This window comes from Adiantum capillus-veneris, chromosome 8 (genome assembly GCF_014529385.1).
Source record: "Adiantum capillus-veneris isolate H3 chromosome 8, ASM1452938v2, whole genome shotgun sequence".
NCBI lineage: Eukaryota > Viridiplantae > Streptophyta > Polypodiopsida > Polypodiales > Pteridaceae > Adiantum > Adiantum capillus-veneris.
Window position 1 is genome coordinate 1,830,766 of NC_140938.1, and position 25,841 is coordinate 1,856,606.

The window sequence follows — 25,841 nt, forward strand, 5'->3', positions numbered from 1 at the left end:
AAGAGATATGGGACTAGGAACTCATGGTACTGATGAAATAATTTATTGGGTATGCCATCCATGCCAAGTGATTTACCAACCTTAAGGGAAAGAATAGTTTCTCTCAATTTCCCCTCTATGATGGACTGATCCAAGACTTTGGCCACATGCTGGGATATAATTTTTTCCCTTATTATGGCTATTTGACAACAGTCTAGTCAGTCCCTCTTTGAGGGGGGTTGAAGGAAATATTTACATAATAGTCTTTAACCACTTGAAGATTTTGAGAGAGTGTAAAAATCAATGTACCAACATGATCCTTCAAAAAGGGGATAAAATTACTTTTTTTCTTTTTTTTAGCAAGGCAAACATGTTTTTATCAAGTCTATCTATCTTGCCATCCTAGTAGGATGGAAGCCCTAGCAGCAAGAACTTCTTCTTCCTTCAACTTTTCTTTGAGCTTTAAGAGGGGAGGAGAAGGTGGGCAATTGGGAGGAGTAGAGGATTATGTATCCTCTATCTAGGCCCTTATCATCATACTTCTCTTTGCCCGAATTTCCCTAGCTTTCTTTTTAAACACCCCCATAATGTTCTGAGTTTCCTTGATAGCTATATCCCCTTCTTATTTAACCAATTGAAGTTCTGCCTAAAAAGAAAATACAAGGGCTCCTGGCTCCCCCCACAAGTCACATTCACACCCCCCTAAAAAATATTCTCTCTCTCTCTCTCTCTCTCTCTCTCTCTCTCTCTCTCTCTCTCTCTCACACACACACACACACACATGCATGTGCGCGCACGCACGCACACACCTAATTATAGCAAGATTATTAGTGATGCAAAACTAAGCCAAATTGACCAATTAGGGGCTCTAAACAAATCTGTTGCAAAGGAGCTCAAGAACCCACACAATTGAACGGGTATGGCTTTCTTGATTTTGAGCAAAAAATCAAGCCAAATACATAAAAATCGGATGCTAATTAGACGAATTAGCACAAAATGAAGACCCAAAAAATTTGCATGAATCTCTCGCTCTAATTGTAAAGCCAAATTAGTTCGGATTGGAACTCTTTAACAACTCAAAAAAGAGGCTTCGCAAGGGGCTTCTTTACACACAATCAATGCAAACTAAAAAACACGCTAAATGCATACACATACAATAATCAATGTCGAATTTTTCAAGAAGGGTAGTGGCTTTATAAAATGACCATCTTGCCCAAACTTTGCCAGTTCAACAATAGAGTACGTATTAGAAAATAAAAAATTAGTTCACGACAATGTGCAGCACACAATGTCTAGCCTGGAGGAGACAGAGAATACGCTCTAGGGTGTGATTAGGAAGTAGTAAGCATTGTTATGGCTCTGATACCAATTGAAAGGCTAAGGTAGATAGACAAGAGAATTGTTCATGTTGAAAGAGAGCATAGTGATTGCATTAGAAAGCTTCTGAACACAAAGGGTTTCTCTATACAAACTTCTCACATAGACCTTGTCTTCTACACATGCTTCACACACACAAGCTTCCTGCTAGCACGCACTTCTTGCCTTTATCAATGGCACACACATATTCCACATGACTCCCAAGCTAGGGGGTTTTCCCACATGTGAGGTGCTACAATCTCCACACCCCAACACGTGTACTAAATTAGGTAATCGTTTGGCTTTCAAGTGAACAAATAGCCAAATTATAGGCAAAAGTAGAGTTCAAATAAGTCCAAATAACAAGGACAACTATGGCAAAGATAGCCTTTATGCTCGCATTTTACCCTCACTCGTCGCTGCAAGGTTTCCTGTTTGTGTATGTGTCTTGGATCTTGGTCCATCAGCAAATCTATTTCACTTGTTCTCTTTTTATTTTCCTAAATTCTAAGTACCAAATTAAGATGGAAAATACTTTGAATTTATCCTCCCAATAGATAGCACACACGTTAGGCACATTTGGAAGATTCCTTCTCATGTATATTTTGTGCATATGAAGATGCCAAGGAGTAATGTGTAAGAGTTTCTTTTGTGGGCCTTTTTTTTCTTGTGTCAGATGCACACGCCTATATAGTGTCAACAAGTAGGTTGCCATGTATATAAGTGAGTTTTGCATCATAAGCAAGTAGGGGGGTTGCTTATTATTAGGAATTTTCAAGTTGTGGGCATCGGGTCCCCCTCTGTTGATGAGAGTTTGGGCTATTGCCATGCCCCTTCAACCCCCAACACAAATAATGGTTGACGCCGACCCAAAAGACCATGGAAACTATGAAAAACGCCCCATGGCACAGACAATTTTATTTTGTGAATCCACAATATCAACAGCATATATGTCCCTCATCCCGGGTTTGCTCCACCAAAATGGCCCACCTGCAACTCACATTTTGCACCGGGATTCAACGGAGCAACCCCAACCGCTTATTTAAAGTTTGAGAATATCCACCATGCGCCTTGAAGGTGTCTGTTTACATTGTCATAAATAGAAAGAAACGTTATCTACCATGAAGCATTAGACCCCACCATGAATTTTGAACCTTATGTGGAGTTCAAACTCCCATCCCACCTTGTATGTAATTGCCATACTGACGACCAAGATTGCTCTGATTCCATTTCAGGTTAGCAGCCGCTCTTCTCTATGTGCAAAGCAGCTCCTGTCCTGTCTGCAGAAACAGCAAAAGTCTGCTCACAATGCAGTCATTATAAGCTCTCAAAATCCATGGGTGGACTGTATTGCCAAACGAGTTCTAGGGAGAGTGCTTAATTTAAAGGATGAAACAACAATCACATCAGTGCAAGTATATCCCATTCCTTGTGATCACATAGATACTCTGTTAGCTATTACTTGCACATAGCTCGACTTCTTAAGGTTTCAAAAAAGTGGACTACTATGTCACCTCAAGTATCTAAATGCTCCTCGTTCGCCTTGGCCTTGGCCAAAACTATGAATCTTGACACTAGTTCTGACTACTGAGATTCACAAAATGACGGGTAAACTTCTCAAACTTGCCTTGATTACATGATCCAAAAACTATACTACTCTATTAACTGGTCGGGTTAATTGCAGTAAACTGGAATAGAAATTTTCAAAGGCGCATATCACACTGGGAAAAAAATTTAGAGACTTGGCTTGAAGTTGAATTTTTATTGCCACGATTATTAGGCCAAATAAAGATGACTATCCTACAACCTTATCTTCACCGAAGGAGGTTAAAAACCAGCTGCTAACAAGGGTAAGACCCATATTACAAGAACACCCAGACAACTGAGGAAACAAAACCAATATAACATACATCCGATCTTTCAGCTTAAAGCATTATGTGAAGAATCAGCAGCATCCAGGACACCTTTTCAGACCCCAGAGTACAAACTTGAGAATGTTATAACAGGGTTAGCCACAGTGATCTTGTCACCCAAATTACCTGGCTGGAGATTTCTAATGGCTGCTGGAATGAAAAGGGGCGCCAATGTCCATGGCGTGACTATTCCTCGATAAAATTTGAAGTCAATTCCCAATAATGGCCAACTTTTGCATCTGAAAGAAATTTTCGAGCGGCTGCCTCAGTTCGAAACTGCTGAACAGTGAATTTCTCAAAATTTGGCCTTGCAACACTGCCCTGCCAAACAAGGACGCATTTATTCACTTGCTGAGAATTCATCTCCCCAACTGTCTCATCGCTCTCCTTCACAGCAGCAGCCCACTTTATCCGCTGTAGCATCAACTTCCCATATCTCTTAATGGCTTTTGACCCTCCTTCAACTATAACTACAGTCATGGTGTCACACATAACTATACAACCTGTGAGCCTGTTCTCATTCGCATTCACATCCACTTTAAACCTTGTTTGCGGATGCGACAAGTCATTCACTTTGTAAACAGACACAATAGTCTCTAGAGTATTCGGATCGTCAAAGAGTTTTCGCTCTTTCTTCTTGCGTCTCTCGGCCGGAGTCAGCTTACGTGCAAGATTTCGATCTGTATGAGCTTGTTCCCGCTCTGCAGCTGCAGACCGAATCTCCATCTCCAATTTTGTTGGATCCTGAGTAGCCTCTGCTGCTAGAACTTTCATGAGATTGCTCATTTTCACTTTTGGTTTGGGTGGCTCCATAAGACCTTGCCTGATCAGATCTTGTTTCTCCTTTTCCTTTGCCAAACGGCGCTGCGTACGCATTTTCTTGCGCTCTTTCTTCGTCAGCTTTAAGGGTTGTGGTGGAGGAGGCGCAGGTTCAGCTGGTGGTTCAATGGGTACAGGGTGCTCTACGTAAATGGTCAATTTTTCCATTTTCACATTCAGCTCACCTTCAAAGGAGTCTGGATAGTTACCAGAAGGCAGAATAACAGCATCCCTGTTTTACACAAGTGAAAAATTAGAGCAAAAACTGAAACCCGTTATAAATACAGAATAGAAAAACTCTTTCAACTCTAAAACGCATACCACCACTCAACGTCGGGTATAGGATCCCTCGGCTTTTCCTTGACAGGAAGTCGCTCAGAAACCTCGATTAAATTTGGATTGATATCAGCTTCTGACTTTGCCTTTGCAAGTGCAGCCTGCTTTAGCCTTATTTCCTTTGCTTGTGCCTCTCCATAACGACTCTGCAGACGACGTGAAACATATAATTGATTCCAATGTTCACATGCAACCCTGCACAAGTACCTCCAGCATTCATTGATTCTCCAATAGGAAACATACCAGTTCAGGTGAAGAAAGTTACCTTCATTCGGGAGATCTCAGCTTGCTTTGCTAAAGAGCCTTCTACCACAAACTGAAAAGAAGGCCTTTTCTGCCTCAAGAGTTTCTTTTTGTCCAAGCCCATGTCAGGATCAAAGAACTTATTTTCAGTTTGATCTTCCTCAAGCTCTGGAGGGAGTATCTGAAAAGACTCTTTTTTGTGCTTATTTATATTGACCTACAAAAACAAGAGAACAACGGTGTCAAAGCTACAATAGAAGACTCAAACAATCACCTTCTTAGAACCCCTGGCTTAGAAATCTCGATATAATACCTTCAAAGTACTGAGATTACTGATCTTGGTTCGTTCCACTACATTTCCATGCTCATCAATTTCTCGTCCCTGGGCATCAAGCCGCAAGACTGGCCTTCTCACATCCCTCTGTTGACCAACTGTTCCAAAATCATTTCCTTGCATCATGGAGAAGAATGAATCTGTGGGTTGAGAAATGCCAAGACGTGCAGCCACTTCCTGGACTTTCTTTAGTGCATCATTTAACGGTGCCACACCAGGAACTAGCCCTGGAAAATTTGGAAGATTATTTGTGGTTGCAGAAATTGTTCCAATCGCACTGTTTGCTGGCAATGTCTGAGCAGTACTGCGTACGTGAGTCGACGGTGTTAACACTGCAGAAGAGGAAGATGCTTTCGAGATCTGGGCTGTGGCTTGAATAGCCTTTCAAAAGATAACCAGAGAGAAAGTCTCGTTAGCAGGATCAAAATCAGACACACAATGTTGACTGAAGGTGTCAAAAAATCTTACACTACCTTAGGAATTTTTTTCAGTTTTTCTGCAAGCATCTTCTGTTTTTCCAATGTCAGCTTAGCCTTTGATAAAGCCTCTGGCGTCAAACTCCATCCCTTGAAATTTGAATTTTGATCCTCACTCTGACTTGCGGTGTTGCCTTGAGCAGCCATCTCCGCAGTACTAACATTTTTTGCTCCCTGAAAATATGTTCATGAATAGGTAAGAACATACTGAACTAGCAAAATCCAAAGCAGCAAAACAATTAAACAGGGCAGAACACTGGGATCTTCCGAAACGAAACCCCTGAATATGTTACATGTACTGCCTAACTTGTCAAGGCAAATGTACTAAACACTGTAACCTTCTCAAGGAAATACTTCAGAAGTATTAAATATGATGAAATAAACCACTGTCAAGAAATATAGCCAAAACAAGCTTCAAAACAGACCTGGTAACCAGTAAAAGAAATAAGGAAAATTAAAAAAGGGTCCTTAGGCCTGTCGAGAATAACTTAAAATCACTTCAGTTTTGCATAGTCTGAAAAAAAAAATGATAAAGGCATAAATAAATGATCGAGCAAGAAATAGAAATCCAAAAGCAAGAAAAGATAGTAGCTTATTGTCACGTGATTGGCCTGCAAATGGCAAAGACCGGCCAGACTTCATGACCATTAACCCCTCCTATATGTTTTGATTATGTGCGAAAAAAAGTAACACAGTTTCACCTTGCCTTGCTTATTTTTTATATAGTCTAGATTAGACTACGTTTTTCTCGTCTCTAATTCAAGCCTTTAATTCTCGTATAATCCACATGAGATCGGGCATGACGCGTTAAGTCAATTAATTGCACCTTCTACGTAACTCGTCTCAGCAACCACTAGAATCAGTTTTTCCGTTCTGTCGGGCCAAGGTAGGTCACTTGAAGGTCAATTTAAGGGGCTTTATTTGGAGACAGGAGCTGTGATAGATTTTAAGGCTAGGGTTACCTGATCGAGGGTTAGAGTACCCACATTGGATTCTCTTTCCTTTCTCTCTCATTCTGCTTCAGTACTTCAAGTTGTAACGGTTTGTTTGCAGATTTTGTAGTGCATTGTCTACAATACCCACTGTCGTAATAGAAGCTGCTTTCATGCGCAGCAGGTATGACGCAACACAAGCCTTCAAATCGTGCACCAACTGCACATTTTGCACCTCTAGACTGATTAGCATGCACGTTTCTGCTGAAATCTTGAACTGGTTAGTAACCATGGTGATGTAGGGCTTCTTGACCCTTGCTGGGCATTGCAAAGAGAGCAAAAAACGCGAAGAACCTCTACAGTGACCCTTCTTCAACTTAAGCAACTAATGTTCAAGGATTAACGAGAATGGGTATAACCTCTATGCTGCCCCTAAGTCAAATTGGAGAGCATCAATTAGGTACAGAAAGCTGAATTGTCCAATATAACAGGTTGAGTGCAAGGGAAAAACAAGGAATGGTGCTCAAGCACAGAATAACTGAATGAAAACATAGCTGAGAGTAAGAAGGTTTACAGAGATTGAAAACGCAATGATTCCTAGACTTTGAGCTCTTACAACAACTTGGACTCCCAAACCATGAACAAAATTCAATGCTTCCTCCTCCAGAATCTAGGAGTCCCGTCTTAAAATACTCAGTCTGTTTCTTCACCAAAACAGGAGTTTAGTTTTAAAAACCTAAACAGGGTTCATCAGCTCCAAAGTAAGAGCAATTGACCACCACTTATTGAATATATTGCCAAGCCATGAATGTTCTACAAAAGAGAAGAAGGTTGCTGATCTGGGAACACACCAAAGAATCTTCTCCCAACCTCCATCCTCTGAGATTCGCTCTCTTTATTATTACTGCTTGAATTAACACCTGAGCGTAAATCATCTTTCAGCAAATCCTCACAGAATGGACATAACAGAAACATCCTCGTGTTTGTTATTCAATCACTATCTTGAATGATTTCTAACAAGAACATGGGGATGTGAAGCTTAGGAAAGTCATTTCAACTATCTGTACCGATGGGCATGCTGTCTAACTTGGTCAGTGTTAGCTTGCAGCACCACCTAGCCAAATCAGCAATGCCAGTTTCACCTTAAGAGTACATGAATCGAAGGAGGAGAACGCAAGCCTTATGACGCACTGAAGGATCGCACAAGATTTTAAGAACACGACTACTTGTCCAAAACAACTTGACAACAAGTCCAAAATATTTTTTGTTCTGACTACAAACCAGCTTGAATGTCATGTCAAATTCTAACTTTAACTCCTCCATCGTTGAACACAAATACTGACAAACTGTCCACAGGATGCCACAAATCAACATAAATAGAGGCCATACATCCAAAGAATTCCACGCAAGATAAATTACAAAGATATCGGCATGCAAAAGGTTCATCTACTCTCTTCAAACACTTTTACAGAAAACAAAAGAAAATAAACCCTTGTTCTCGCTGCATGCTGGGTAAATATTCTCTGAAACTTGTTTGGACCAATGGTGTCGCTTTACGGCGTTCAAAGTCACACACACACACACGCACACGCACAGACCTTCGAGTGGCTACGCGCATGTTTCGTGAATCATGATTATGTCTTGCGAGAAGCAGACTCTTACTCCTTCAGCAGGACAAAACCCCTTAATCTTTCTTTAGCTTTGCATTTCGTAGGTCTTCTGAGGGTTTCATTTTAAAAACATGCAGCGGGAGGTTGCTGGTGCTGCTCATGGCTGACAGGTGCATCAGTGGTGCTTGTGCTATGCAAGCACAATGAGGTACTCGATGGCAAGGCGGAAGATCAAGAGGGGTCCTCTATACAGGCTCTGCACTCACCTATGCTTGCACCTTGAAGGCATGCGGTACACCATGCAACAAGCAGAGAGAACATCCAGTTCTAGATGCGTTCTCTCATTTCTCTTTTCCAGTGAAAGAGATAGACAGATAGATGTCATTATCGTCCTCGGAGGTCAAATATGACCCATGGGACCAAAACATGCGTACAAAGGATGTCTCCTCTCATCAAGGAGAGGGTAATGGTTGTTACATTAGCATGTGCGACCAAAAAAAGGGTCAGTAGTGGATAGGTGGAACAACCTTAGGATGCAATACAAAATATAAAATACAGTAGAGTAAATGGGAACTATGGGGCTACGGGGTGGTATCCAACGGTGTGATAGGAGGCTTGGGAGACCGAAACTCTTGTATGAGGGCCTTTCCTCCGCGGTATACTGCCCACTTCCCCTGGGCTCTTGCCGCGTGCACTTTCTTGAGTTCGCTACCTTTGTGTTTTAGTTGTGTCGTGGTGAGCTCCTCTGCAATCCAAAAGCTAGTGCCTTTGAGGAGGCGCGATTGTTGGAGTAGCCAGAGTCGTCCTTCTTTGTTCTCAAACTCGAGGATGGAATGTCTGCTTGGTGCTTTTTTTGTGGTTGAGCTTGTTGGTGATGCTTTCGACCATGTCGTAGTCCACATGGATCGGCTTGAGAGTTTCGTGGAGGAAGTTGATGCGTTCAAAGAAGTCGTCTTCACACTTGTCCCAAGCTTGGGGTAGGCCCCCAATGCGGACCCTGAGTGTGTTTTCTTCTTGAAGGTGTCATTCTCGGAACTCTGCCTTCACACAGGTTTCCACCTTGGTCAGTGCAATTGTGTGAGCTCGGGTAACCTTGGCTTCAACTTCCTTCACTTTGTTAGTGGCGAGCCCGACCATGTTGTCAAAACGCCCCTCAAGCGCACTAAGACGTGCTTTGAGGTCACGATTTTCTTCCATCACCCTGTCAAGAGTTGCCAGGAGTTGCCCGATGCGATCCGCCTTGCTCGATGCCGCCAGGATGGTGGCAAAGGTCGGGCGGGGTTGCCGCGGGGTCAAAAAATTTAGGTTACTCATCTTGTCTTGTTTTGCAGACATATCTTGAACTATGTAGCGGCAACGAAGCTGCTGGAACAGCGGTCTCCGCAGATCTTTGTAGAGCTGGATGTGCATGAAATGTATCTTGTACTTCCCGCCCCCCCGACCTAGGACACCCGCCCTTGATGGAGACGGAACTCTGTCGCGCTCACAACAGACAAATCAAATCACACGAGTGAGGAACTCTGCCATGACATTCACAAGAGATACGAGGCTTGTTCTCTGACTGGAAGACAGCGAGCAGAGGTTAATCCTTTTGTACACCAAAGTATCCTCAACTCCACCAAAAAAAAACGCTGTCAATGCATGACTTCTTGGCGGAGCTCTGTGGCTGGACAGCAGTGAGCAGTGGGAAAGGTCGGCAGTGGCGCGCGACCACGGATTGAGGAGGAGGGGCAGGCAGGGTTGAGGGACTAACCCTCCCCTAAGCTTGCGCCGAGAGAGAGAGAGAGAGAGAGAGAGAGAGAGAGAGAGAGAGAGAGAGAGAGAGAGAGAGAGAGAGATTTTGTTAAGTCTATGTCAGGCCAAAGTCGGCCTATGAGACAAATCAAGTATACATGTGTGTGTCTTCCATCTATCGGAAAAGACAAAACAATCCAAACTCGTACAAAATAAAGAGAAAACCTTGGTGTATGATGGGATCTATTGGTGGTGGTGATGAAGGGCTCTAGTACTAGGGATGTGTGCATGTCTATATGCTCAAGGTAGTACAACCATGCAGATGCATCAAGCTAGCTAGCTCCATCCTGCGCTAATAGGGGGGTGTTGAGAGAGAGAAATGAAATGAAAGAGAGAGAGAGAGAGAGAGAGAGAGAGAGAGAGAGAGAGAGAGAGATTAACATCTTCAAAAAGGCCAAAATGACCTATGAGACCAATCCGTTACAAACTGGTGAATCGTATACCATGTCTGGGTACAAAAAAATGTCTGGATACAAAAAAAGAGATACGAAAATGAATCTATAAGTGCTACTAGCTAGAACTGTGTGGGGTATGTGTGACCACTGATACAATGGGTGCCCAATACAAGAGAATGATATAATGGGTGATGAATCCATCCTTATGTGTACTTTGGATGTCGAGATAGTATGGCTCAAATCCTCTGTTGCAATCTCCGTCCATGCTGTGAAGCTCCTCTCCTCAATCATGGGCGTCTCGATCTCCTTAGCTCCAATACTCGTTCAATGAGAGTACTGTCACAAACTGCTGACATGTGAAGACACTAAAGAACGGAGCCAACCTGCAAATCTCGGCCGAGAAGCCTAAACCCTAGAAGCAGCAAAAGAAGTTTCACCAACTTGCAAAGTTTGGTCGAGTGGCCTATTTTTAAAGAAGAGTTCCCACCAACTTATGGACCCTGTCCGATGGGGCCCAAGGGTCTTAAAGGCATTAAAATAAAGAAGGACCGCACACACACGCACTCAATCTCTTGCTAGTAGCATGCTGACGTGGCAGCTATACAAACTCCCGCGTTTTACGTTGCAGTGCCACGTGGCAGACTATATGGATTTCCGCATTTTACGGTGCTGACATGGCAGAGTGTACGGATTTCCGCGTTTTGCGCTGACATGTGCTGGCGTGGCAATATGGAATTCCCTGTTTGGCGCTGGCAGCTTTTTGGCAAGATGCTTTTGAGTTTGAAGCTTTTCTTGTAACTGCTTTTCAAGGCCAAGGGCCTTTAAATATGTGCAGAGGGCTCATTCTGTGGCACACTTCAGTACGAAGGTGCAGAGGGTGGACTACCGGCATTGTAATGAGTTCAAGCAATATAAAGAAATACCGAAAGGGGCGCCAAGGTTTGGGGCCAGTGCTCTCTTGGGATGGAATTCCGTCACGCCCCGTCTCGTGTCGTGCATCTCTTTCGGTTCAATTGTTATTTGAAGTGCTAAAAGTTGTTTAGTCTGTTCTTTCCTGTTGGCCCGTGGTGCCCGTCTCTCCTAACAAAGTATTGCAGGTGCGAGTATGAGCTAAGCTTTGCAATGGTGGCTACTCCTCTATCTGTCCAGTGTTAGGTGTGAAGAAATCTGTAAACTCTCTCTGGGATTGTCTCTCTCCAGATCTCCTCAGTAAACTATCTCTGTGTCTGCGTAACTCAAGTAGATCAAGTCCAAGACATCTCTGGTCCTGATAGCTCATGACTCTAGAGAATGGTCCGAAGCCCTCTCTGAATAGACAATGGAAGCGACCCCGTATCTCGTAATACATTGTGCACTAACATATATAATGCATCTCTGTCTCTGGCTCTATATGGCATAGACGGCATATCCTGCTAGTTGCTGGTATCCCTCTGAATCTACAAGTCTCAACCTCAAGCTGGTGTGAAGATGTCCGTATCTAACCAATGGCACACCGTAACCCATGAGATAGATGTGTATCCATATAGTTGGGTCGAATCACAAACCCATCCCCAGTGAGTTAGAGAGAAGCTCTTTATAGAAAGCCATCTTCGTGTCCAACTCCTTTGTCAGCTCTATCCATGTCCTCCTGGTGTCCAACTGGGTCAGGTCCTAGCGAATTGAGTCTAGTAATCTCCACCTGTGTAAGAGACAGCGATGATGCATCAAGGGAGTATTGGAAGGGAGGCACAAGCTATCTATCAGGAAGCCATGTATCTGGAACCATGATGACATCTCTCCATACCAGCATGATGTGTCCCCCTGTAAAGCTGTCTCGAGGACTCAAGTCTAAGCTGTGCATAAAGGAAACTAATCTAGTAAGCGCCCCTATTTCTAAACCGGCTACTAACTCCGCTCTAATTCGTGTGGCACGGAGGCCTTGGCTCTAACCAGCCAAGAGATCATAGATACCAAGGCCTCTCCATACCTCTCCACCCATCCTGACCCACAGAGGATCCCCAAACATGAACCCCATAGAGCAAAGCTGAAGCTACCAAGGTATCAAAGAGGCAGAGCTTTGTTCGGGATTCCTGGAGCTGAACCTGCGAAAGAGAGAGAGAGAATCTGCCTAGACTCTCCTCTCAAATTTTTTGTCAAAATGGGTCTCACCTACTAAGTGCCTCAACATTTAAGTTGAGACTTGTGAGCACTAAGGGATGAAACTTGAAAACAAGCACCTGTCTTCAATTGGTGCACAATGGTAGGGCTGTGGCTATGAACGCTCGAATGAGACTGTCCTCTGAGGACAGGCCATGTAAAGAAGATCATCATAGCGGGATCAACATTTCAGTAGCCTCGTCCATTCCATTCATCCTTGCCTACTTGTTTGATAGAAAAAAAATTCAACTATGCTACTAAAAAATGCAAAAGCTCATACATCACTCAAAGCATCCATTCCTCATCTCACAAAAAATAGAACACAAAAACCAAGTCGCAATAAAGAGCTCTCTCCTGCTCGAGCCTGTGCTCTGAAAGGAGTCTCCTCAACAGCAAACACAAATGTGCAATCTCACACACAGATTGCATCAACCAGTACTGCTAGCCAGCAAGCTCCTCCATGTCCTACTCCTGAACCAAGCACTAGAGCAGCGAATACTAAGACGGGCTAAAGACACTTGAAAACAATGCACATTCAAGAAACACAAGTAAACCTTTCACAGAATTGTAAAATTAAGTATAAAATAGCTTCAAATTTTCATAATTTCTTCCGAAACGAAAAGAAAGAAACTACATTCTACTACAAACAAAAAAGATATACGAAATGACTTTCCTTCAAATTATTAAAAAAGAGAGACTAAATAAATGGGAAGCTTGCTTACACTTTAGTCATCAAGTTTTGACAAAGTTTGTTTACACCAAGAATGAGAAAGATCCGAACGAAGCATCGTACAACAAATTTATCAGACAGACATCATAACTTAACGTTGTGCGACCTTCATTTCACTACTTGTCCAAACAAGAAGTGAAAGATTATTGCATAGTATCATGCATAGCTTGGCCAACAGCAATAACATAGTCAGCGCCCAAGAGTAGGTAATCAATTTCTATCACTAGAGGTGATGGGCCATGACATTAGAGACCTTTCGTTAAGTTTATTGTTTATAACTTGAACACACCCAAAGGGAAAACAACCTATTACATTGCAGCTTTGCAAGAAAGATCAAACTTCTTCCAGAATCCTCTTGACCAAGTCCTTTTCCAGCAAATACTGAAATTTGACCATGAACCACAAACAAAAGAGAACCTACTATGTTGCAACTTTGCAAGAAGATTCGAACTCTTCCCGAATCCCCTTGAACAATTACCCTTTTCCAACAAGTAATGTGACAGTAAGATTGAACAACAAAGTTTTGGAAAGAAAAATCTCGCTAGAATTGAGACAGTGTTTGACTAAAATTTGTAATAAGTAAAAAAACACCTCCTAGCTACCTAGACTATTTAGAACGTCCCTCCATGCAATAGGACTAGCACCTCCAAGAGTCTCCATTAGCAGTCTAGCTAGCGGGGCATCTTCACAAATAGGGGCTCTCTTATTTGGTGACCAGCCACATTCGATATGTTCTCATTGCTATAAACAATCAGCTAGTGTTTGTTATGAACAATCGCGCTTGCACAATGGCACACATCAATCATATGCCTACAAGCATTCAAGCCTTCAAAAGGAAAAACTGCAGCCTCATCCAGGACAAAGATAAAACTGGTAAATATTGCACATGCTACTACTATAATTGACACACAAGGTTTTGTATTGCAAAAACAATGAGAGAGAAGTTTGTGCTCAAAGCCATGCCTTTCTTGATAAAGGGGGATTCTCGAACAAAAAGAGGCTGAAGACATTAAGAGAGTCCAAAATGTCAACTACTCATACACGTACATATAACCAAACCATAAGCTGTTTTAATTTAAGGTCAACTTTCAATAAGACACTGGTGTAACCAGTACTTTGTCATGCATTGCAGTTTAGAGCAGGATACTTCAAACAAATGAAAGATAACCCAAAAGAGAGAAAGAAAACAATTGAAACTTCCAAATAAATCACCGCAAAGTTGATTGATGAAACAAAAATTAGAGCTCACTTGGAACAAAAACAGTTCTCGATGCAAGAAGAAGAAATTCGAAGTGATAGCAGAAAACAGAGAGTCAAGAAGAGACATTGAGCTATGATAGCTCAAAGAAACTAAACCAGCAAGGAAGATCGTACGTAGTTAGTGTAATAACATTTTTTTCCAAGTTAAAAGACTACTATTTTACTACTATTGAGCTCAGAAAACTCTCATACGACCATTCTTATACAATTACTTGCCAAAGAATAGTGTGTTTTCTCATCTACCTGATGCATAGCTGCTTGCCGATACCTGACATCAGAATGCATCCTTAATAGCAAGGTTTGCCACAAGTAGCTAAAAAAACTTGATGTATAGCAACAGTAAAAATAAGGCCCAATATAAGCCATTTGCCTTTTTTATGGCCAAGATTGAAGTGCTTCAAGCATTTGGAACATATTTGCAATGTCTCAAATCCAAGTTGATCAAATTCCTTGTATAGCTACCTTTTCTTAGCCTGAGGAACTGCATCCTTTAAGTAACTCAATGTATACATATAATTTGCAAAAGACAACAGCCCAATGAACCACTGTAGCATACAGGATTGAAGTTTAGGTGGCATGCACTGTTGGTTCCTCTGTTATGTTAGCTTTTTTCAGTAAGAACGATAGAGCATGTGTGCTGCTTGCACAAAAACACGTTCCCCCTACAGGCTTTCCACCTCAACCAACAGAATCAGATTTTTGGCTTCATTGATATCATAAGGAGACTGAATATTATTGATCTCCGTAATTCAAGGCCCACTTGGCAGCATTTTATGTGGCACATCATGCTAAAAGATGCTTAGAAACAAAGAGAAATGGAAAATAAAAAGGGCAAAGAAAAATCTGCCTACAATCATGCTGAAAAATCTGCTGTTTTGCATGTACAGTACGCAGAGACTAAAACAAAACTACCACCAAAAACAACAGCTGCAAGAACTCAATTTCATCGATCAAAGCAAGAGCAGTACGAGACTTTCAATCAAATTAACAATGCTGTTATCTGGACACACATTTCAAAAGTAAAGTTGTACAGATTTAGGCCCTGCACATTAATTCAACTGAGCGATTGTTGTAAGTAAATGCATGCAATCAGCTACCAGTAATTTACTCTGAGCAAGCTAACTTGCTTTATAAATGCACCATTAAGTGAGGTGATTTCATGTAAAATGCATACCTCTCAAGGCACTTCCTATAGCAAAGATCACCCCTAGGTTTTTGCTGCAGACATAATACAACAAATGGGATATACTAGGGGATCAAAAAAATCTTTCGCACGTATGATTGATAGAGGGAGAACAGAAACCTGATTAGAAAGGTGTTCATTGCTATCTGCTGCCACTACTTTTGCCCCATTTCGTTCATATGACTGCGGAAAATTCAAATGCCCAAAAATAAGCCAACATTGATGTTTTTCTGTGCACAATAACCACCACACTAAAGAAAATTTATTTCCTGTCTAGATTAAACATGCTTACTTCAGGTTCCTTTTACAGTTAGGCATAACATTGCCTTTTCAAATAATAAAACCATTTTGTTTCCATGACTAGAATCCATAGACTCTTGTCACTGTCATCAAAACACACTCAAAAATTGAACGCACGTTCAAGCACTAATATCTAGAATTTGATAGCACCCACCCATGGTTAATATTTATGATTATGTACATTAAGTACCATCCAATGTTAGTATGGTACTGTTAGTACGATAAAGAATTAAAAAGAAATTTAAACCATTACAAGAACAAGCTTAAATTCCTATCATTTAACTTGCTTGAACAAACATGGGCACCAGACATAAGGGTTTCCCTCAAGCCTTCAAGGATCAAAGCAAAACTAAGCCTTGCCAAATGCAAAGAGAAAGCACTATACCTCAGTTTTTTTCTCCTCGGTTTTTGAACCAATGATTTGTAATGCATCAGATGCTGCTTGCTGCACCCTGCGATCTGGAGACTCCAAAAGCACTTCAAACAGTGCAACTACGCCTTCGTTTCTGTAAAAAGGCTGAACATAAGGGATTGACCATACAGAAAAATACAACCAAGCCAAAAGACAATATTGACACAACCTTTGTAGAAAACAGATGCGTAGGAAGAATTCCTGACAAAGACTCTAAATAAACACTAGAGGTGGCAGAGAGGACAAGCAGAAACTGCTTTGTATTATTGATAAACAATCATACTGAAATTATTCCTTGTAAGTACAAGGCAATAAAAGGTCTCTAACGCCAATCTTGACTGCAAACATCTCACCGTCTTCATTCTAAAAACTATAAAGGTAATCCTTCAAATGCTTTCTAACAAGTTACTACACTAAGAAATAGATATTACTCTCCTACACCCCTGTCACAAGTCAAATCTTTGTACTAATATCTATCCACCCCTTTACTATCTCTCAACCATCTTTGGGTACTATCTTTCAACCTTCATCTTTGGGCACCACATGCCCAAAGATGAAGGTTGAACGCCTGGATTCACCCTTAAAGGAAAGTGCAAGGTATAGACTCATGGTAGTCACCCTCAAGACAATATAACCATCAACTCCATCATGCATAGTATTGACTAAATACTATGACATTTCTATTAACATCGTCAATGCCCAATAGTGGGTGTAGAACTAGGCACCAATATACGCTCCCACATAGCCACACAAGGAAACCGGCCCGTAGACTCACTAAAGGGTAGTAGACTTTGGCTTTCACCCGTTCTTTACACTGTTTAACTTTATGACATAGAGGAACTTCACAAACAAACAATTCACTGGAATTCAACACTTCAAACACACCACGGTTCGGCAACTAGAGTGCTACCAAGCAGACAGCGACACCGTGTTGGCCCCAAAGGTTGCCCCTTTCGGTATTTCTTTATTCAATTAAACTTTGGCGAAAATCTGAAAACTACTAAGTGCTGTCCCACTTTGATTGGGCTGAAAATGACCTATTGTAGCCCAATTTCAGCCACATAGCTGCAATAGGAGGCTTCACAAACAAAATCCCCATTCCCTAGGTGACTTCCCGCGCGCTTTGGAGCACTTTGACAAACCTGGTGAGAAAATACAGCACGCTGAAATCTGTGTCTTTCACCTCTAAAATGCACCGGATCACCTATTTCACAATTCCCTAGCTTCCCTGAAGCTCTTGGAACTATTAGGGATCAGAAAGAGTCAAAAGCCCTAAACCTGCAGAAAAACACAGCAGGCTGTAATTCCCTGTTTTGGGCTCCGTTTTGCGTGCCGGTCGCATCCGTAGCAAGCCCTCGAGCTCCCGCCCCTGTAGGGCTATTTGTCCTTTGATTTGGATGAGATTTCTCACGAGAAATCTCTCCGAATCAATCTATACCTACCAGGGGTTAGCAACTAGCTAATCCGGTACCTTACAAGAGGCTCTTGCCTCTGCAATCGTGCATGAACCCACAAAACTGTCCATACAGATGAGTAGCCCTTGAGTTGGACATCATGATTTTGTATTCAAAAGGGGAGAGAGGTGCACAAGAGCAAAACCATCATGCTACATAGAACAAAAGAGAGCCTTCGTCTTCATTAGGTGTGAGTAGTGGGTGCAGATTTACAGCTTTAATGGAAAGCTTGCCTAGTCCAAAATCAGCCGTTTCTCTCAAAATTGAGTGCCCCCAGCTGATGTGGCTTGCAGATTGCTCACACGCCCCCATGTGTCCAGTTTGCCCCTCTTGAGTTAATTTCCTATTTGACTTTAAATTGAGCCTAGCCAACCTTTTACTACTTGGATTCCAGTGTCGATCGGTCCATCCAACTCGTGCAACGTGGCCTTCACTATTGCGAGTGAAACTCTCGGTTGTCGGTCATTTCACACTAGCCATACAATGTCCGACCATTTGTGACTTCAAGAAGAGGGTCCTAAATATTAAATAAAAAACAAGGAAAAAAAACCAACAACTAAGGTTAGTGGTTGTCACAGCCTCGTGACATACCCCCCTCTTGAAATCAAACACATTCTCGATTGCATGCCAGATATGCATGCCATAGATAATTTAGTGTGATTAGCACCCTTTTATCATCACATATATCCGCAAGAAGGTCATAAACATAGATACAAATGACTTCATGAAAACTCATACTTTTGTAATTTCTGTCTATGATAGAAGTGAGCATTATACCTTTCACACTTGTTGAGCAACGCACACTTCTATTGCACTAAATCCGTATGTACATATGATGTGCTAGCTAGCTCCATTATCACCCCTTTTGTGAACTCGTCAAGTCGGGGCATACGTGGGTTGTAACCCAAAGGCCTCGAGGTAAAGCTGCAATACATTTGGTGACTCCAAAAGTTCATTCCTTCCATCCACTTTGCGTCCATAGGTGGATAGTTTTTGAACTTCACCAAATAACGTCTTGCAACTTGTCCCTTAACTTTTCTCTCCTTATGTGCCAAAATCTACTCAGGTACCAAGATCTCATCAAGTTCCTCAACTTCTGGTTGATCTTCATCTGGCATACTGTAACAGACTTGGACATTCCAAGTCAAGAATCAATCGCGACAGCACCAAATAACCACTTCAAAACAATTCACAGATCACAATAGATTTGCATTGGCCCGCCGGAGTTCCGTGCCTAGATATATTGGCTCCAAAGACTGGCGCCCCTTTCGGTATTTCTTTTTATATTAATCAGATCAAAGTACAAGAGAGTGGCTAGGATTTCACTCTCAGACTCTGCGTCCAGATGCTCTGAGAAGTGAAGCCCTCACCACGTATTTAAAGGTACAAGGGATGCCCAAAAGCAGAGCCCCAAAAACTTTTAAAATAAAAAGCATCAGTTCTCTCTCTCTTAGAGAGTCTTTTTTTTTTTTAAAGGCAAGTTCTCTCTCTTTCTCATGGCATGGAGAAAAAGCAAGATTCGCGTCGCTCATCATTATAAAAAATAAAACTTTTAAAAAAAAAATTGCCTCCGCAATTTTCGGAAATTAGGGTTTCTGACAAAAATTAGGGTTTCTGTTGTCCTCCACGTCATCACTTTGTGACATACCCCCCTCTTGAAAGCATTGTAATCGACCGCGATTACGCCTGCAAAACCGACAAAAGCTATAAACCGTCTTAGCAGACACTGACTGTTAGTACCTACGTACTAGGAACGCACATCTAGCACATGTACAAAATCGACAGTCACATTACACGACATCACAGGACATCACCAGACATCACAGGACATCACATGACATTCAACATTCATTCGGATCTTAGACCATGATTTATCGGCAATGTAGCTAGCAATCACATCTAGGTCCAATCGGGACCTCATCGATGTCCGATTGACTAACCCCTATTGCAACCATGTCTATTCGAGATCAATCAGACCAAAATGCTGCACTCATTTCGGCTATCAATTCCTGCACTCACAAGAAGTCAAGAACAAATCAATATAATTATCAGGAATTCCATTTCATAAAGTCATACAGCAAAATACTGTCAACTCTCAGTACCCCTCAAGCTCAAGGAGACATCAGTGACTCTAGTATCTAAATCAAGGCATCTGTTGACAAAGGAGTGGAGTGACTCCCCTCTTGTGCATCCCACTACACCAGATCTCCGGCCAAGCTGAATTCTAGGTTCCATTTGGAGTAGACTATGCTAAACCAAAAGCATCGAGGTAAAGTTTCACAATCCGAGGAGTATCTACTAGGTACTCCTCCTCCATCCACTTCGCATCAAATGCAAGAAAGTTCTTGAACTTAACCAAGAACCACCTTCGGACTTTACCTTTCTTCGTATCGTTATGTGCCAAAATCTGTTCAGGAACAAGGATCTCCTCGTTTTCTTCCACTTCGAGTTGCTCATCAAGCTCCCCATCATCAGGCACATCACCCTTAACAGATTTCAAGAGATTCACATGCAATGCATTGTGAATCCTCCAAGTATCTGGCAGTTTCAATCGGAAGGAGACATCATTTATCTTGTCAGTGATCTGGAAAGGTCCGTAGTATCGCATACTAAGCTTTGGAAAAAGCCTCTCCTTTCCCTTTTTCTTTCGTACGCGTGCCTTCTCAAAACGTAAGAACACCCAATCATCCTCCTGCAATTTCAACTCACGACGATGGCGATCCGCAGCCTTTTTTTGTCGTTCTTGAGACTCCTGCATAGTCTCGCAAACCTTGGCAAAAGCCGTATCCAAATCTCGCGAATATTCATCCGCTTCCAATATCTCATCTTTCGTGCTCAGGAAGGATGGAACCTTCGCAGCACTTTCAAAAATCTCACATGGCGTCTTCCCCGTCGAAGAGTGTATCGTGTTATTGTAGGCAAATTCCACCAAAGGTAAGTTCTTTTCCCATTGACTCTTCTGATCCGAGATACAAGACTTCAATAAATCTAAAACCGCTGAATTGGCAATCTCAGATTGCCCGTCAGTCTGCAAGTGGAACGATGACGAGAACTGCAACCGCGTGCCAATGTTCTCCCAAATTGCCTTCCAAAACAAACTCATAAATCTGGGGTCTCTGTCGAAGACAATCGTCTCAGACATGCCATGTAATCGGAAAATCATCGTGATCATTCTGTGTAATCGGGAGATCAAAAATGAAATCCATTTCAATACTTTCCCAGGGGCAGGAGGGTATGGGTAAAGGGTGTAACAATCCCTATGCCTTATGCCTGTCAAACTTGACCTTCTGGCATACTGCGCACAACTCTTCCAAGTTCTTTTTGAGTCACGGCCAAAAGAAGTATCTCTCTACCTCTTTCATGGTGGTAGCAATGCTCCGGTGACCCGTAAAAGGTGGACAGTGGAATTCAGTCATAACCTTTTCCCTCAACGGCTGTGTAACCACAACATAGTCTTTTTCATCAAGTAGCCTTCCCGAAGGGAGTATCCAACTACTGTCTCCCCATCCCGTATTTGTGTGAAAATATCTGCAAAATTTGTATCTGTGGCATACTGATCGACCATATCCTCGAAGCTCCTATGATGTATCGCGGAAATAGCCAGAACCAACGGTTTTCGAGACAAAGCATTTGCCACCACATTCTTCTATCCCTGCACATGGACAATCTGGAAGTGGAACTGTGAGAAGATGTTCACCCGCCGCATCTACTTTTCCGAAAGCTGCTTCTGTGACAAGAAGTAGCGCAAACCCTGATGGTCTGTAAAGACAGTAAAATCCGCTCCAAGTAGATAATGCCGCCACTGAGTAAGAGCATGGATAACCACCAAAAGCTCTTTCTCATAAATTTGTGTTGTCATCTCCAGCCTAGAGAACAAACGGCTCTCTTAAGCTATGACATGGCCTTCTTGCATCAAGACCGTACCCAGACTACGACCACAAGCATCACAATATACTTCAAATGACTTCTGCAAGTCTGGCAAAGTCAAAATAGGTCTCGTAGTCAATTTCTCTTTCAATGTCCGAAAGGCAGTCACCTCTGTGGGTCCCCACGAAAAAGGTACTCCTTTCTGTGTCAAGGTATGCAAAGGGGAAGCAACCTCTGCAAACTTTCATATGAACCGCCTATAGTACGAACACAATCCCAAGAAGCTTCTAACTTCATGGACATTCCTCAAATCGGGCCAATCACGGATAGTCTCTATCTTGGCCGGGTCCATTTGCACTCCTGCTGCTGCTGACACAATGTGTCCCAAAAAGTGTATCTCTAGTAGGAAAAATTCCCTTTTCGTTGCAATAATCACTAACGTGTGATCTCGTAATGCCTGAAAGACTTGAAGCAAATGATCTCTGTGTTCTGCCTCATTCTTGGAGAAAACAATGATGTCATCAAAGAAAGTGCCAACAAATAGCCTGTACTCTTGAAAAATCCTGTCCATCATCCGGTTAAATGTCGCAAGAGCATTGGTTAAGCCAAAAGGCATCACCAAAAACTCAAATAACCCAAAAGTCGTCCGAAAAGCTGTCTTGTAGACATCTCCTAGCGCTATCTTGATCTGATGATATCCACTCTTCAAGTCAATCCTGCTAAAGCACGAGGATCCCTGTAACCTGTCGAGTATATCATTGATCCTAGGAATTGGAAATCTGTTCTTGATGGTGATTTCGTTGAGAGTGCTATAATCGATGCACATTCTCCAAGCTCCGTCTTTCTTCAAAACCAACAACACTGGAGAGCAATACGGTGAAGTACTAGGCTGGACAAGATCCTTTTCCAAGAGGTCTTTCACTGGGTTCATAATCTTTTCATTCTGTACTTGGCTCACACGGTAAGGTGGTCGATTCGGTGGCGTGCTTCCACGTATCAGATCAATGGTTTGATCGTCAAGCCCTCTGAAAAGCAATCGGCATGAGTGTGGAGAAAAATCTTGGCGTTCTTTTGATCAGGTCAAAACATATTCAACCTTTATCCATCGTTCAGTTCTCTCCCAAAAGAATAAGTAAGAAACTGAAGTTCATCAAGTACAATCTCTAAGCCCTTCATTTATCAACGTCACTTTCTCGGCCCGGTAGTCAACCACGGCGTAGTTCTTGTGGTACCAAGGGATCCTCAGTAGAACGTCACTGGCATGCCCTAAACACCCCTGTCATTGCAAACGAAGTTTGCCAATGCTCGGTGTAATGGCAACATCCCATCCGGGTGCCAGTCGAACTACCTCCGCCTGTGGCGTTAGTCTGTCGGGCGTAATTCCAAGTGAAAAGAAGTTGGCCTTGGCTCCTTCAAAAGAGCTTCCTAATCCTTCACTTTGCCCCAAAAGCGGCAAGTTTGTACTTTCATTCATTAGATTCGGTGCAGGTCCCACGCCATGTGGTAGCAGTTCTGCTTTTCTATTTGCCTTTTCTGCCACATTCCTCAACTGCTCTCGAACTCTCAGGCCTGTCGTCGTCTTTATCATTCTGTTCTTTCTGTGCCTTTTTAGGGCACTTCGCGGAGATATGTCCATGTTCCCCGCATCCAAAGCACTTCCCCTCTCTGATGAAGCGAACTCTCTCCTCAGGAGTAAGCTTGGGTCGTGCATCCTTTTTCTTTGGGTTGCTCTTTTTCTTTCTACTTTCATTCCCAGAAGTCTGTTCAGCTAGTTGTGTCATGGCCTTATCTGTGGGGTAGGTCAAACTACCAGAGTGAATTGCAAAGCCTCGCTTCGCATGACTCATCAACTCCTGAATAGAAGCTGACTTTTGTTCCAAGCAGTGGTCTCGGATCTCTGTAGGTAGACCCAAGGTAAACCACTCAATCTGTTCTCTGAATGAGATCTTCTTGAATGAAGAGGCGGGTAGAAAAGAGCTCCAAAATCTTTCACAGTAAGCATTGAGTGTATCTTTCTTGGTCATCCGAAGATAGTTCCAAGCAGCTCGTATATCTCATTCATATTCTTGCGTCAACCAAGAAGAAATAAAAAGCTTCTTAAATTTCAGCCATTTAACTGGCACAGTCTTGTTTAAAAGAAGCGTGGACCACCAAGTACGAGCATTCCTCTTAAAGTAAGATCCATACCTCAAAGGGATCATCCCAAGAGGCAAGGATAAGACACGGTGCTTCTGTCACCGCAACCTTGAGAGCTACGAAAGCCTCAATGGCTGCCTCGGGCAAGTCTACGCGCTGACGGCGAGTCTTTACCCCTTTCAAAACATCAGTCATAGGTGCAGCAATGCGTGCAAAATTCTCTATGTGCGAACTATATGCTTGACATAACCCAAGAAAAGAACACCCATCATATGCAGTTTTGGGCAAATCCCAATTACGAACCTGTTCCACCTTCGCGAGATCTAGCTTGACGCCTTCTGCAAAAATGATATAACCTAGATAAGTGACTTCAGTAAGAAAAAATTCAGACTTCTTAGCTGCAATGTACAACTGACACTCATCCAAACGGGTTAATACCCTTTCGACATCTCTTTCATGTTGTTCCCACAATGCAAAAAAAATGAGAATATCATCCAAAAAGATGAACACACATACACCGACCATATCGCCGAAACGACCTACCATGAGACGATTAAATGTACCCATGGCACCTGTCAATCCAAAAGGCATAACAATATACTCCCATTGCCCTCGCTTGGTATGAAAAGCGGTTTTGAAGATGTCGCCTTTGAATACCCATACCTGATGGTATCCACTCTTGAGATCGACCTTGCTGAAAACCTGTGCCCCATTGAGCCTATCTAAGATATACTCAATGCGAGGCATCGAAAACTTGTTCTTGACGGTCATCTTGTGTAACGTGCGCACTTGACTTGCGCCACGTGGACACGCTTCTATCATAGTCTAGCATGAGTCTTAGCTTAGGCACCTTTCTGAGCCTCTAGCAAGACGTGCATGCCCATGCCGGTCACACTTGCACACCCTCTCTTGCACAAGAACAGTCATTTCATAATGCAGACATTTTACCGCGTGAATCACTTCTTATCAGTCGTTTTATTAAAAGTGACTTTTGGAATTCTTTTTGTAAGTTTGTTGGAAAAGTAGGTAGGGCAAATTGCTAAAGATCTATAAAAGAAACCCATTGGGCACTTAGTAGAAGCAGAATAAGTAGGGACACAAGGAGGCAAGCACCCAGTCTTCCGTTGCACCTGACATCTTGTTTAATGCCCTGTAATCAACACACAAACGAGACAAACCATCCTTCTTGCGAACAAACAAAATAGGAGCAGCAAAAGGACTTACACTAGGACGTATGAATCCTCTAGCCACCAACTCCGTGAGTTGTCGCTCTAACTCTTCCTCCTGTGTCTTGTTCAAACGATAGGGAGCCTTACTGACAGGCTGTGCCCCCTCCATACGCTCGATGCGATGGTCCTCCAACCGCTCGGGTGGGAGACGAGGTGGAAGATCATTCTGCCAAAAGAGATGTTTAAACTTGGTAAACAAATCTGAATACTTAGTTGGAGCCTGAATGCTCTAGGAAACTGAAGCAGCATAGATGAATGCCGCTTGTGCTCCTCGTCGTAATTCACGCTTTACCTGCACATGAGAGATGAGAGGCAAAGAATGCAAGCCCTCCTCAGCACGAATGATGAGGGGGGAGTCAGTTTTGGCATTTAAAGTAAGAGTGTTAGCCTCCTAATCAATGAGAGGATTAAGCTCACGAAACCATCTTATGCCCAAAATCATATCACATCATGAGAGAGGGAGACACAAGAAATTTCCGACGGAAAGCAGCTTGTTGAACGGTAAACATCACATCAAGGCACTCTTTCGTGATGAGAGAGTCCATACTAAGAGCGAAGCCAGAAACCTCGAGAAGAGATTTCTGACTAACCTCTAGACGGGCTCTCTCAACAAGAGAGGCACTAATCACATCATGCATATTGCCTCGATCAAACAATATGATAAAACGCTGACCCTTTACATGACCATAACACTTCATGAGAGACTTATCAATGTGTATGTCAGAGTCGAGAGAAGATTCAGCTTGGTTCATTGAAGTGCTTGTGGTTGTTGTGGGTGCCTTTGGTTCTTTAGGTGGGGATGTCTTAGGACAAGCCTTCTTAACGTGACCCTTCGATTGGCCGGCCGCTAAGTACACGGTCCGCTCTCAATGAGTGAAAAGAGGCACAAGGGGAGGCTGGACAAGCCCGTCTTTCCTGGGATTCCTGTCACTCTTCAAAAACACGAT

General features: G+C 42.6%; 1 protein-coding gene across 3 annotated transcripts in view; it reads right to left on the reverse strand.

The window, feature by feature from the left end:
* Positions 1 to 1,924: 1,924 nt before the first annotated feature.
* LOC147451559 (protein RDM16-like) overlaps positions 1,925 to 25,841 on the reverse strand; it is an 89,045-nt gene continuing 65,128 nt past the window's right edge. Inside the window, exons 4-12 of one of the 3 annotated variants that reach the window (XR_015188792.1) lie at positions 16,182 to 16,302; positions 15,617 to 15,679; positions 5,454 to 5,630; positions 4,960 to 5,361; positions 4,669 to 4,863; positions 4,389 to 4,549; positions 3,375 to 4,299; positions 2,519 to 2,615; positions 1,927 to 2,416 (exon numbers count right to left, since the gene is read on the reverse strand). Coding sequence is in view for 1 of the 3 variants with exons in the window: in XM_086517481.1 (XP_086373607.1) it covers positions 3,435 to 4,299; positions 4,389 to 4,549; positions 4,669 to 4,863; positions 4,960 to 5,361; positions 5,454 to 5,630; positions 15,617 to 15,679; positions 16,182 to 16,302 (1,984 nt within the window). In the remaining 2 variants the exon portion in view is untranslated. Of the gene's footprint in view, positions 2,616 to 3,077; positions 4,300 to 4,388; positions 4,550 to 4,668; positions 4,864 to 4,959; positions 5,362 to 5,453; positions 5,631 to 15,616; positions 15,680 to 16,181; positions 16,303 to 25,841 lie in introns of those variants that run through there. The other 2 variants (XR_015188791.1, XM_086517481.1) reach the window with 2 other exon arrangements.